The following is a 13,571-nucleotide window of genomic DNA, read 5'->3' on the forward strand; positions in this document are numbered from 1 at the left end:
CCTTAGTGGTGTTACGTGAACGTCGACTACATGACACTTCACCATATTTGGGCATAAGGGAATGCATTGTGGAGTAGTAATTAGATGATGGGTTGCTAGAGTGACAGAAGCTTGAACCCTAGTTTATGCGCTATTCCGTAAGGGCTGATTTGGATCCATATGTTTCATGCTATGGTTAGATTTATCTTAATTCTTTTTTCGTAGTTCTGGATGCTTGTGAGAGGGGTTAATCATAAGTGGAAGGCTTGTTCAAGTAAGAACATCACTCAAACACCGGTGTACCCACATATCAAATTATCAAAGTAACGAACATGAATCAAACAAACATGATGAAAGTGACTAGATGAAATTCCCATGTGTCCTCAAGAGCGCTTTACTTGATATAAGAGAAAGTTCCGGCCTGTCCTTTGCTACAAAAAGGATTGAGCTACCTTGATGCACCTTTGTTATCGTTACTACTATTTGCTCGTTACAAATTACCTTGCTATCAAACTATCTGTTACCGACAATTTCAGTGCATGCAGATAATACCTTGCTGGAAGCCGTTTGTCATTTCTTTCTACTCCTCATTGGACTCTACACTCTTATCGAAAGAACTAGGATTGATCCCTTATAGTTGTGGGTCATCAGGAGTCTGAGGACCTGGGGTGTCCAGAAGGTTTATGTCCTCTCCAGGGACCCGGTCCTTGGGAACATGTGGGTTCCAACAGAGGCACATTAAGGTCTAGGGTTTTACCCTTGATGAAATTTTCCGTGTTGGGTGGCTTCATAGGAGTGGTAGCATGGTCCCCAACATCCTTGAATACCTCGACCCCTCTTAATAGTGCGGTTGTCCTGTGACTCAAATAAAATAAAATAAATCTTTGAGTCTTCAGAAAACTGGTGCCCTTTTCCCTTTTTGAATTAGGGGGTCAGCCATGTCCGTAGACAACTATTGAGAACGACATTAGACCTCACAAACCCCATTGTCATCAACACCAAAATACCATTGAAGGAACAACACACTTTCAAGTTAAAAATCCAAAAATGTTTTAATTCATGAATCACAAATATGATTTATGATCCATCTTCGCGTAGATTTGTCTCGACAAGAGCTTCGATACCATATCCCATATGTATATGTTTTGACAATAAAATTCACCTTAAAGTTGCCATCCCATGATGTATGAAGTTTGCGGTGTATTGGTACCAAAATTGTTCAACAACCAGCCAACCACATTATTTTCTAGCAAGTTAGAGTAACCTAGCAAGTACCAACGAAAAAAGAGTAGTTGAAGCAAGCTCACATGTGGTCTTTTTTTAAGGTAACCCTATTTAAAATCCAACAATAAAAGCATACTGTCAATCAGGATAATGGCTTGAGAGATAAAAATTAAAATAAAATAAAATTAAAGACTAATGTCATGCATATGGGTCATTGTTGCATGCATGCAACCATGCCGCACCTCTCCCTAGTCCACTCATTTTTTAAACCGTGTTTACGCTTGAACTGGAGTCCTTGAACTGCCAACCAACCGTGCATTTTTTTCCTACAGGTTCTTGGAGCCATTAGTCATCGAGCATGCAGATCTCTAGAAAAAGTCCACTAGACGAGATCTTCTCACTTCCTCGATAGCGAGTGCTCCTAGTTGATATAACTGCCCATCCGTTCTACTACGTGTGATCCACTCGGTTTAGTGCCCGCACCTTCTAAGCCATCGTCTTCTTCCTGTGTGCTAATCCAATGGCTAGGGTTCTACCGTTTCTCGCGCTCTTGTACCTTGTGGCCTCTACGCTGGTTTACGTCAGCGAAGCGAGGAAGATGGTTGGGATATACATGCTCAAGAAAGGGGATTTCTCCGTGAAGGTCACCAATTGGGGCGCCACTATCATGTCGATCATCGTCCCCGACAACAAAGGTATGATGAGCAGATGATGTTCCTTCATTTCAATACAATATAAAATCAAACATTATTCTTTTGTTGGTACCCAGTAATCATGCAGCCTCTTAGGATGACACATGTTGGGTTTTTTCAAGGGTTAAGTGATATCAAAATAAATTTGTGGCGTTGATGTCCATGAATATATCCATAGATGAACAAAAAAACCATTTCCATGCGCAAATTCGATGAATATTCATGCCAATTGGGTTTTATTGGCGTAATAAATTATAGCATTACGAATGAAGAATAAGCAAAATGTTTTTTTTACAAGAACATAGGGGAGTTAGATTTCCCAATTATATATTTCCCATTCATATATAGATGATGTTTTAGGCACTAACACGATCTCTAGTGTGCATTTTTATCATTAATTTCATAGGCTCGTGTTAGGAGAAAAATATCTTGCACCTCTCTTTCATGTGCCCATTATTAGTAAAACTTAATAAAGTTCGAATATGCATATTAAAAAGTTATCTACTTACAAAAGGAAGGGTTGTGTGATAAATCTTTGATGGCCCACATTATATAAAGGTTTTAATTCCCTTTGTAAAGAATTGCATTCCATGCCGACTCATAAATAATCGGATTACCAACCCTGAGTTTTGCCCCATACACAAATTAAAACACCGCACCTATACACATGTGGGTTTGGCTATCCAAACTCCTGAGTATTCCTCAAAAGAAAAAGAACTCATGAGTAAAACTGCCATGTTTAATAGCTTCCTTCATTTTTATTTTTATTTTGCGGGTAGCTTCCTTCATTTGTTGTGAGCTTGTTTTTGTGTGCGAGGCTTGATATGCCGAAATGATTTTGTAGGGAATTTGGCCGATGTTGTGCTGGGTAAAGACACCCTCGCTGAATATGTTGTAAGATCATCGAATTCCATCTTCTCCAACTAATCTACATATGAGCCCAACGTCTTAGGATTATTGTTATCACAATTTCAATTCGTTTCCTCTGAATATTTCCTCTTGCGGACCAGAACGATACGGCCTACTTCGGGCCGCTGAGCGGGCGCGTAGCACAACGAATGGCCAGAGGCCGGTTCGTCCTCGACGGCAAAGTATACCACACGTACATCAACGACGGCAGGAACGCCATCCATGGTATGCATTGTTCGATTCTGTCAAAGAGCTACCCGCGATAACACGCGGTAATTAATTTTCTGTTGTTATAGGTGGCCACAGGGGATTCAGCAAAGTCATATGGACGGTGAAGGAGTACGTCGCCGGCGGCGACTCCCCGTATATCACGCTCTACTACCGCAGCTTCGACGGGGAGCAAGGTCGGAGAAACGATACGACCCATTTTACCAAAGAAAATGTTGCATGTAATGTGATCAATCATGCTTGCAACCAATTATTAACCAGGATTCCCCGGAGACTTGGACGTGTACGCGACGTACCAGGTGTCGAGCCCGTACGTGCTGAGCATCCGCACGAACGCGACGGCGCTGAACAAGGCGACGCCGGTGAACTTCCTGCAGCACGTGTACCTCAACCTGGGCGGGCAGGGCAGCGGCGACGTGCTGGGCCACACGCTTCAGCTCTCCGCGTCCCGGTACACCCCGATGGACGAGGAGCTCCTCCCGTCGTCGGGCCGCGTCGACCCGGTGGCCGGCACCAACTACGACTTCCGGACGCCGACGCCCATCGGCGCGCGCATCCGGCAGGTCATGGGCGGCAAGGGCGTCCGCGGGTACGACATCAACTACGTGATCGACGGGGCCGGCATGCGGAGGGTGGCGGCGGTCCGGGACGGCGCGTCCGGGCGCGCGCTGCAGCTGTGGGCCAACCAGCCGGCCATGCAGCTCTACACCGGCAACGGGCTGAACAACACCAGGGGGAAGGGCGGCATCGTGTACCGGCAGTACGCTGGGTTCTGCCTTGAGACGCAGGCGTACCCGGACGCCGTGAACCACCCCGAGTTCCCGTCCGTGACGGTGAGGCCCGGCCAGGTGTACAAGCACGACATGCTCCTCAAGTTCTCCTTCTAACTTTGTAGTAGTACATTCCCATCGAGAAAATAAAATAAAAATTAGGCGTGTATGATGTGTTGGGTTTGGGCAAGGGCATCGGGTATCTTCTTTGCAAACGGGGCTGGCTGGCCCGTATGCTGCAACCAACAACGGGCCCAACTTGTGTAAGCAAAAAGTTGACTCTGAGGATCACGCCACGCTACACTCCGGTGTCGTGTCGGTGCACCGAGTGCGACGACCAGCATTGCCATCACAAGTTTGGCAGCGCGCAGGCAGTATGCGCAAGCGGCCAAGAACCGAAAGCGCAAGGAAGCCATGGTGACGCGGCACACGCCACAGCCTCTGCCACGGGGCTCACGCGCGCATCAGGTGACACGGCGACCCGCTACGTTTCCGGAGGGTCAGGTGGCAAAGGCGAAACCCTAACACGCATGGCGCGCGACGCCATGGCCACAACATCGGTTTTTCTTTTCTTTTTTTTTTCTTTTTGAGAACGGCTACAACATCGGTTGCGTGCACTGTTTACAACGGAAACGCTTTCCGCTTTTGCGACATATGTGGACATAACGTCGATTGCTTTAACAACTTATGGATTTCTTGTTAATCTCGGTCACCAGTGCACGTTGCTAAGCATGAACCTGAGCAAGAACACGCAAGAGGGTTGTGTGTGTTTTGCATTAAGATATAGTAGTAGATATCGGAGATGGTGCTGCGCTTTCAGTTATGTGCAACATGAGCGAAGTGCTATCGTGATTTCTAGTTCTTTGCTAGAGAGTGTGGCTTGAAGATTGGATTTTTCATACAAGGCTTCCAAATGTGAAATCTTCAACAAATTGCCTAATTTTCTCGTGAAATATTCAGGCATTCGATGAATAGACCGCGCCAACGTCGGAACATGAGACATGCATAGTTTGCTGTTGACACGCATTGGAACGAACAAAGTAAACGCCATAGCATTAAACGAAATGGATGGTTCATTCGGCGGAACATCACGGAGGAGGAATACAGGTCCCCCTTAGGTTCACATACGAGCAAACAAACACACGATTTTTCATGGTTCAACATGACCAGATGGGCAGGACGCTACTACAACGGGGGGCAGTTACTACAACTTCTTGAACCGTCCGGATTGCTCGTGCTCACGCTCACTTCCCTGATGGCGGCACGGTGGTCTGGGGCTGCTCCTTCACATTGGCGGTGGCTGTTGGAGGCGTTGCGGTGGTCGGGGCCTTGTCCTCCTTCTCCGGTGCCAGTGGCAGACCATCAATTTTGTAATAGGAACCCTAGAACATATACTTTCCGAACTTAATTTGTGAACGATTTTTGCTTGCACTTTAGATAGAGTGGTGGTAAAATAACATGAGAGGAATCAAAGGTAAAACAATCAAAGGAATGATGCTACTACCTCGGTGAAAATCTTGAAAGCCTCTTCAGGGGACTTGGTTTTCAGCACGTACAGAGCTTCCTCCTGCATGCAGTGAAACGAGTTAGTCAAACTATGGTAATTGGACCAGGAAATTGAGACCGCTGAGTTAATTCATACAGCTGCGGCGGCGGCAGCAAACTATGCTAGTAATAAGTAAGTTGCTCCCCAAATATGTGAGTAGTAAATCATCTGGCTTTTGCATCTACTCCATATATGATGTATTTCTAATATTTTTGAATTAATGTATCTCCTCTAGTTAGTATTCAATTAATATATTCAGATTGAAGCTTTGGATCACGGATCTAAATTTCTCAAGATCTTACTCACAACTTCTTGTCGATCTATTTTGCCCATACATCAGGCATACTATGTATTAGTGCTAGACTGGATAACACAAACAATATCTATGAGCATACGAGCAAAATACATAAGATCTAGCAAGGGATCCAAGTGTGAATCCATGAAACCAACAGTAATCTGCCTAAAAAAAATGTAACCATCATGATTTCCTATGGCTAGAATTGTATGGATCTATTACTACAATCCTAACACAAAAATGCAGAAAATTACTATAAAAAAGATTCAAAAGGAGAAAAGCGCGCGAAACCGTGATTTCAAAAAAGCGCGCGAAAGGCGATGCGATTCAAGAACCATATGTAAGTGGGTACTGAAATTGAGCATAGGTTCATGTATACCCTGGCGCGCGCCATTTGCTCGCTGGTGAGGGTCGGGGCCTCTAGAAGGTCATCATCGTTCCGGATGTAGAAATCGTCCTCGTTGTCGGCGTCGTAAGCGTACTCCTGCCTCCTGATCGAGCCCATCCTCTTGGGATCACTTGGGAAGTTTGGGAGAAGATGGAAAGGGGATAGCAGCACACAATGCAGGGAGGGTGGGGAGGATGGGGGTCCTTTTGTAGGCGACCGGAGGCGAGTGAGACGGTGGGGAGGGGATCATACGTGCATAGTGAGAAGTGACACGTATCGGGCCAGATCGGCGGCTCTCTCCTCTATCAATTCCAGTTCATTGCAGTTTGTAATCTCCCTGCCGCGTCCGGCCGGACGTCACGCATTAGGGGATGGTTGAATGCCAGGCCGGAGCGCATGCATGATAATTTGGTGAGGCGTAAATGCTAGCTTGCTTTGGAAGTTTGTTTTGACCCGGGTTAAACTTAAACACAAGCTAATGCGTACGTGGAGATTATTTTTTGAGAGGTTCGGTCGGTCCCTTCTGTCTCGGCGCTGTCACGTATACTACGTAGTAGCAGTCCAAAATAAGAAGTTGAGATGTGCAGCAAACATGAGCATAAAATAATGGAGTAGTAGTAGCAACGCAGACGCAGTTAATGGGCATCTGAATGATACATTTTCCAGTTAATCAATGTCACAACTCACAACATACACTTAATCATTTACCAGGGAAAAGAGAACTCCAGAAAAGAACAGAAGGTGATAACGGAGCAGCGAAGGTTTGCTGATCTTGCAAGCATCAGTCATCACACGTTCCGTACACACATTACGTTTACCTCGATCGGTATCTCATGTACAGGGGGCAGGCGTTGCATGCATGCATATGCATGCGCGTTTAGACCTTGAATCCGAGGTAGTTGGGCATGCCGGTGAACTTGAGCCATGTCGCCCCGTCGATGAAGGGCCCTGCGGTGAACTGCTCGGCCTCCTTGTTCCCGATGACGCGGAACCCTGGCCAGGTGACCCTCTTGCTGGTGCCGGCGCCGGGGCCGCGGTTGCCGAACTCGGCGTAGTAGAGCGTCTTGAGCGCGAAGTCGCCGTTCCACGGCATGTACCCCTCGGGCTTGATGAAGTCGGCGATCATGCTCTCCATGATGACCAGCCGCGAGAACTCCTTCCACGGCCTGCCCAGGTAGGACGGGATCTTGAAGCGGTCCGCGAACAGCTTCTGGTCCGGCACCAGGCGGCAGTTCTGGATCACCAGCCCGGACTTCATGTTGGGGTCCGTGCGGCCGTGCGCAGTCACCGAGTTCTGCTGGTTGTCCATGGGCCGGCGCGTGATGATGAGGCAGTTCTGGAACACGGCGGCCGAGTTGCCGAAGATGAAGTCGATGGTGCCGGAGATGACGCAGTTGCGGAAGAACTGGCGCCGGGCGTGCACGTACAGCGTGTCCTGGAACGCGTCGAACCGGCAGTTGAAGAACGCCGAGAGGTCGCCCTGCACCCGCAGCGCCACCGCCTGGTGCTTCTCCGCGCCAGCCGTGTTGTGGAACCCCATGTTCTTGCAGATGAACCCGGCCGCCTCAATGGCTGCAGCATGCAGCAGACAAGATACGTACGAGTTAATTACTACCTGCATTGCCCTGTGCAACCTAACCTTACTCGTGCTGCACCAAATGCTAGCTAGCTATATATAGCTAGGGCTCACAGAAGGTGGCGGTCTTCATGGTGGTGATGCCGTCGGCGAAGCTCTTACTGCCGGTGACGCGGCTTTGCTTGGGGCCGTCGCCATACATGAATATGTTGACCTTGTCCTTGGGGACCATGACCATCTCTTCGTAGACCCCAGCCTTGACGTAGATCACGTACCGGCCAGGGTGATCCTTGGGCATGGAGTTCACGGCGTCCTGGATGGTCTTGAATTTGCCGCTTCCGTCCTTGGCCACAACCGCGTTCGGCGCTGGCAAGCCACCGGAGGCCAGTAGCTTCCTTTCTGGAGCCTTCATCCACGCGGGGTACTTCGACTCCTCCGCAGACAAGAGGCGGCGGCGGGAGTCGGTCTTGAACACGTCGAGGTCGAGCTTCTTGAAGATGGCGCCGAGGCTGTTGGTGATGGCGAGCGCGTTGCTGCTGAGCTCCGTGGCGTTGCGCAGGATGCCCTGCATGTCCGCCTTGAGCTTCTCGTCGGCGAAGCCATCGGCGCAGGTGTCGATAAAGGTCATCACACCGGTGATCCAGTGCTCGAGGTCGTCGGTGCGGCTAAGGAGCACCTTGATGTCGCCGCCGGCCATCTCGACCATGCCCTTGAGGTCGTCCACGGAGTCCTCCAGGAGCTCCTTGCAGTCCTGGCGCGCGCCCTCCGTCAAGGGGTCGCTCGACTTGACCTCCCCGATACTTTTTGACCGCTCCACCGCCGACTTGATCGACTCCATCGCCGACTTGGCAACGGTGGCGAACACCTCTTTGGGGTTCTCGGTGCCATTGGAGGCCGAGGTGAGGGTCTTCTCGCACGACTCCTTGTACAGCGTGGGGGCGCACAGAGACTTGACCGACTTGCCGGAGGTGGCAAGGTTGGCCTCACCTGGGACATTGAAGTTGTCGCCGGCCTTATTGTTACCGGAGCTGGTCACGGTGGCGACTACGCCCACCACGACCGCGACGACAAGGATGGCCCCCAGGCCTCCGAGGAGGAAGTTATTTGCCATTTCGGCCGGCGAGAAAGGTTGCTGAGGGACTGAAGGGAAAACACAATTTATAAGGGACGGATGCACGGCAATGGCAAGGGAATTCTTGATTCGAGCGCTGTTTGCGGCATGTCCTGTCCGCAGGTGGTCGTTAGGTTTTGACGTACAGAAGAGCAGTGTCTATTTAGGGATCGCGTTGGCCCTGGTCAATGGGGTGACATTCTACGGACAGTTCTTATCTGTCTCTTCCCCGCTGACTGGTCATTGTCTGTCTGCTTTCTAAAACCGGTCATGCTTGTCTCTCAAAAGGAAAATGCGACATGCAGTCCATTTAAATAGCGTGCAGTATCATAAATTAGTATCATGCATATGATACTTGTCTATGATACTACCTTCATAATGCGACATGCAGTTCATTTTAGCTGCTGGTCTTTTTCTTATGAATAATCCTACATGCGCTGGGTAACACCCCCCGCCCCCACCCCCAATCAAACTCTGCCACATGTGCCATCTCGTAAACTCTGTAAAAAATTATCCGTGTGGCATCACTGTTTTCTTATTCAAAAAGGCTGAAGCCATGGGCAATGGTACACCTATATAAGGATAACTCTAATCGAACCCTAAAAGTTAGAGGAGTAAACCTTAAGGCATCTCCAATGCAAGAGTGCTTGTTCAGATGCTTAGGCAATAAAAAATAATAATAACTAAAGTAGCATTGATGTAGGAGTCTATCTCCACAGCATCGTTTAATTGAACACTAATCTTTTCTTTAAGAAAAACAACATGACTCTGTTGCGTATTTTATTAATTTTCAAATAAATTATACAAGGTTCCAAAAAGAAAAGAGAAAAACTAAAGGAAAAGAATTATACAGGCAACCAACTACCACAAACTCACTGGGTGAAGACCCAAGAGTGAAATGAATACAAACAATGAGACCAAAAAACTATATAAACAAGAAAAGTAGTATCATCATCTGAACTCCTTCACCCATTGTAGCAGAGCAGCGAAGGATTTGCGCGTTGCTCTATGAACCAGCCATTGGATTTCATTTTTCATTCTTTTCCTGCAGGCATAGAGGCTTGGGGGTATGTTCTTCAAGATAAAGTCATTTCTTGTGTTCCATATTGCCCAAGAAACATGAATGATAATATCCATAGCAAATGGTAAATTGATATGAGCGCGTAGCCTGGAAATGTGTACTTGGATATCCTCATTTGCCGGTGTCCAATTTGGGCATATGTATTTCCAACAGTGTTGTGTAAATCTGCAGCTGAAGAAGAGGTGACCTCTAGATTCTAGAGTAAAGTCCTAGCCGCCCCTCCTCCTCCCTCCCAACCCTAGCCACCCTCCTCCCTAGACGCCCCTCCTCCTCTTCCCTTCCTCGCCGCCGCCTGAGGCAGCCGCCGGGCAAGACCGGGGAGCCAAGGATGGTGGTGGCAGGGCCTCGGTTGCCCTGCCTCTGCGTGGGGAACTCCGGATCTGGAGCGGAGGCTCCATTGGCAAGGCACGGCCGGCTAGCAACCGTGCGAGCGGTGGATCTAGCGTCCCGGCCGCGCGAGCGGCGGGATCCGGTGGTCGTTGACGGCCGGCGGCGGTTTCTGCGGTGGCTGGTGCGCGCGATCTGGTGCCTCCCCTCCCCCCTTTCGTCGTGCGGGCCATCCTTATCGGGCCGCGCTTCCTTGGGTCGCCGATTCTGTACAGGAGGCGCTGCTGGTGGCGGGGATCTAGTGCGGGCGGAATCCCTGGTCGGCCATGGCCGGCCGCGTCAACGGCGACGCCTGAGGGCGTCGTTCCCCTCCTTGGAGGTGTCGGTATAGACTGATCCCCTCACTTATCCTTTCCCTAGGTCTCCTGGGCGAAAGCCCTAACTTTGTTGGGCGGCGACGGCGCTCACGTCGCAGTTCCCTTCTTGAAGGCATCGCTTTGGGAACCTTGTAGCTGGGTGGCGCTTGTGGGTGGTGGGCAACGGTGGTGGTGCGGCCCTATCCTAGCATGGATCTGCGTCTGTTGCTTGGAGATGGACTCGCGTAGGTGGAGGTCGTCGTTTGGCGTCATGGTGGCGTCGATTGAGGAGTTACCTGCCAAGGTTGGCACCTCAATCTGCTCTGAAGATGGACCAGTGGAAGATGGCGGCGACGACACATGTGAGTGCGTCGGACCGGTTTGTAACCCGGACCCGGTATGTGGCTCGGTCGGGGCCTCCGACTTTTAGATGTTAGGCTTAGGTGAGAGGTATGGGTATTTGGCCCAGCTTGCACCCTTCATCATATGGATTGGAGTAGCGGCAGATGTTGCCAAGATGGCGGATTCAGGCATATTGTTGTACTACTTTATAAGATTCTCGAGAATAATCAATAAAATGGCCGCATGCATCTCCTAGATGAAGAGGCCGGGGGTCATCCTCTTTTTCTAAAAAAAATTCTAGAGTAAAGTCATTACACATCACACATGTGTAATCTTCAAGGAAAAAAGTCTTTTGCTGAAGGAGTTCTCTGGTACTTAATCTGTTCAAATACACCGGACGTCGCATCTATGCATGCACTGATTGAGGCTTATGCTGACGGCGGGGAGCAGCAGCAGCATCATCATGCAACGGGGAACAGAAGGAATGAGAGTATCTGCCGCTGTTGCGTCTTCTCTTCACCAGACAGAAGGAATGCAGCGATTCACTACTGACAATATCCGATTTGCGATGGTTAAAGCTAGGATGCCTACATCTACTATGCAAATCAAAATTTGTTGTGTTTCAGTACAAGTCATTTTGAAGGGAAAAAGAAAGGAAGATTGCAGACCATTCATGATCGAGAAGTCACGGCCGTTGTGGTCACTGGGGTCGTCGCTCTGGTCGATGTGTGGCGCCAGTTGTTGGGAAACGTGGTAGAAAACAAAACAAAATTGTCCTACGATCAAACCATGAACACTATGAAGGTGCATTAACGGTTTAGATCAGGCGGCGGCGACGCTGGTGTACACGTGTGCTAGTGTGTATTGTGTGCTGGGTGTGCGCGAGTGCGTCCTTCTGTGCATGCCGCCGCACAGTGGTGAAGTGTGCGCGAGTGCGTTCTTCACGCGAAAGAAGTGTGCCCTCAATTTATTAGCGTGTGGGGTGCTATCCCGAGTGGTTTCAACTTTGTTTACTTATTTTCACCCACTGCCACATGGGCCAGCAGACGAAGATAGAGAACACGAGCTGACAAGGCAGCATCTGACTGGTTGACCGGTCAACTAAACAATATACGGAGCTATACGCTGACACAGTGACCATATAATCCCTCGGTATAGAGAGCTCGAGTGAGAGGGGAGGCCTGTGAGAGACAGTAGAGAGAGAGAAAGAGCTACTCCCTCCGTTCGATAATGTAGTGCCTACTTTTTTTAAGTCAAACTTTTGAAACTTTGACCAAGTTTATAAAGAAATTACTTATATCTACAATACCAAAGATAAATGATAGTATGAAGTAAGTACATGTTGTGATGAATCTAATGATCCTTCTAGATGTAAATGTTTTTCTCCACATATACGTGGTCAAACTTTTCTGAGGTTTGACTTTTCAAAACATCCATATGCTTAAGGACGTGAGAGAGTACCTAACTAGAGAGAGAGGGTGTGTGTGAAATAGAAAGAGTGACTGAAAAAAGTGTGTGTGCGTGTGTGAAAGAGACATGAACAACACACGATAAAAGTAGAGAAAAAGTGTGTGTGTCTTATGCAAACATATCACACATGCATCTTCGACAGCGGAAGTGAGGTGAGGAGATAGTGTGTGGTTGTTTGCAACCGAGAGAGAAAGACCCCTAGCACGTGGCCAAGAGAGGTCTGACAAACAAGGGAGAGATATCGAGAGAGACGTATGGAGAAAATGTAGACATGGGGAGGAGAGAGTGTATGATTGTGATAGAGAGATCCCCTAGAGATCTTGATGGGACTACATGGTGGGAGATCGAGTGACAAGGTGTGTGCGCAATAGAAGATACCCCGAGAGATATTGAGATAGACGTATGGATGGAAGGAGACAATACGTGTGTTCCTGATGGCTAGTGAGAGATAGTCATACTTAGGGGGAGTGCGTGCGCCTATGATGGAGTGAGGGATTATGGTACTTAGGGGGTGCATGTCACATAGAGAGAGAACAAGGGCGGAGAGTGTTAGATGGGTCTATGTAGCGCGAGCGAGATATGTGTATGTGTGAACCAGGGAGATATACCAAAAAAACAAAAAAAATAGGGAGATATAAAGTTTGAGAGAGATAGAGGAGCCCCGATACGGTTGAGTGGTGCGTCAGATAGCAGAGAGGGGGAAAAAGATATTCCATCTGCTCGATAATGTAGTGCATATAAATTTTTTAGAAGTCGAACTTTGGAAACTTTGACCAGGTTTACGCAAATATTATTTATATGTACAATACCAAAGATACATCATACGAAACTACATCTCATGATGAATCTAATGATATATGTTCGCCGTTCTACATGTAAATGTTTTTCTCCACATACATGGTCAAACTTTGTGATGTTTGACTTTTCAATAAATCTATATGTCATGGATCGAAGAGAATGCCTAACTCGAGAGAGATCAAGTGCGTGTGAAGAAGAACGAGTGAGTGTGCAAAAAATTATGTGTGTGAAAAAGAAAGGGACAACAAACGATAAATTAGAGAGAGTGTGTGTGTTCGTTTCTTATACAAAGATATTGAAGGAAATATGCCCTAGAGGCAATAATAAAGTTGTTATTTATATCTCCTTATATCATAATAAATGTTTATTATTCATGCTAGAATTGTATTATCCGGAAACTTAGTACATGTGTGAATACATAGACAAACAGAGTGTCACTAGTATGCCTCTACTTGACTAGCTCGTTAATCAAAGATGGT

General features: G+C 48.1%; 3 protein-coding genes across 3 annotated transcripts; 1 reads left to right on the forward strand and 2 right to left on the reverse strand.

Annotated features, from left to right (window-relative positions):
• The first annotated feature begins 1,409 nt into the window (after window positions 1-1,409).
• On the forward strand, window positions 1,410-4,005 carry LOC125533610 (uncharacterized). The gene is made up of 5 exons (XM_048696993.2): window positions 1,410-1,898; window positions 2,740-2,789; window positions 2,906-3,029; window positions 3,101-3,208; window positions 3,294-4,005. The coding sequence occupies exons 1-5, from the start codon at window positions 1,724-1,726 to the stop codon at window positions 3,917-3,919; spliced, it is 1,083 nt and encodes a 360-aa protein (XP_048552950.1). The 5' UTR covers window positions 1,410-1,723; the 3' UTR covers window positions 3,920-4,005.
• Window positions 4,006-4,828: 823 nt separating this feature from the next.
• LOC125533611 (uncharacterized) lies at window positions 4,829-6,244 on the reverse strand. Its single transcript, XM_048696995.2, has 3 exons — window positions 6,023-6,244; window positions 5,307-5,369; window positions 4,829-5,184 (listed from the first exon to the last, which is right to left on the reverse strand). The coding sequence occupies exons 1-3, from the start codon at window positions 6,146-6,148 to the stop codon at window positions 5,047-5,049; spliced, it is 327 nt and encodes a 108-aa protein (XP_048552952.1). The 5' UTR covers window positions 6,149-6,244; the 3' UTR covers window positions 4,829-5,046.
• A 369-nt stretch (window positions 6,245-6,613) lies between these two features.
• LOC125533612 (pectinesterase-like) lies at window positions 6,614-8,751 on the reverse strand. The gene is made up of 2 exons (XM_048696996.2): window positions 7,722-8,751; window positions 6,614-7,603 (listed from the first exon to the last, which is right to left on the reverse strand). The coding sequence occupies exons 1-2, from the start codon at window positions 8,716-8,718 to the stop codon at window positions 6,909-6,911; spliced, it is 1,692 nt and encodes a 563-aa protein (XP_048552953.1). The 5' UTR covers window positions 8,719-8,751; the 3' UTR covers window positions 6,614-6,908.
• Window positions 8,752-13,571: the final 4,820 nt, after the last annotated feature.

The sequence above is a fragment of the Triticum urartu genome, chromosome 2A, assembly GCF_056163025.1.
Source record: "Triticum urartu cultivar PI428250 chromosome 2A, HENAU_Tu73, whole genome shotgun sequence".
Lineage (NCBI taxonomy): Eukaryota > Viridiplantae > Streptophyta > Magnoliopsida > Poales > Poaceae > Triticum > Triticum urartu.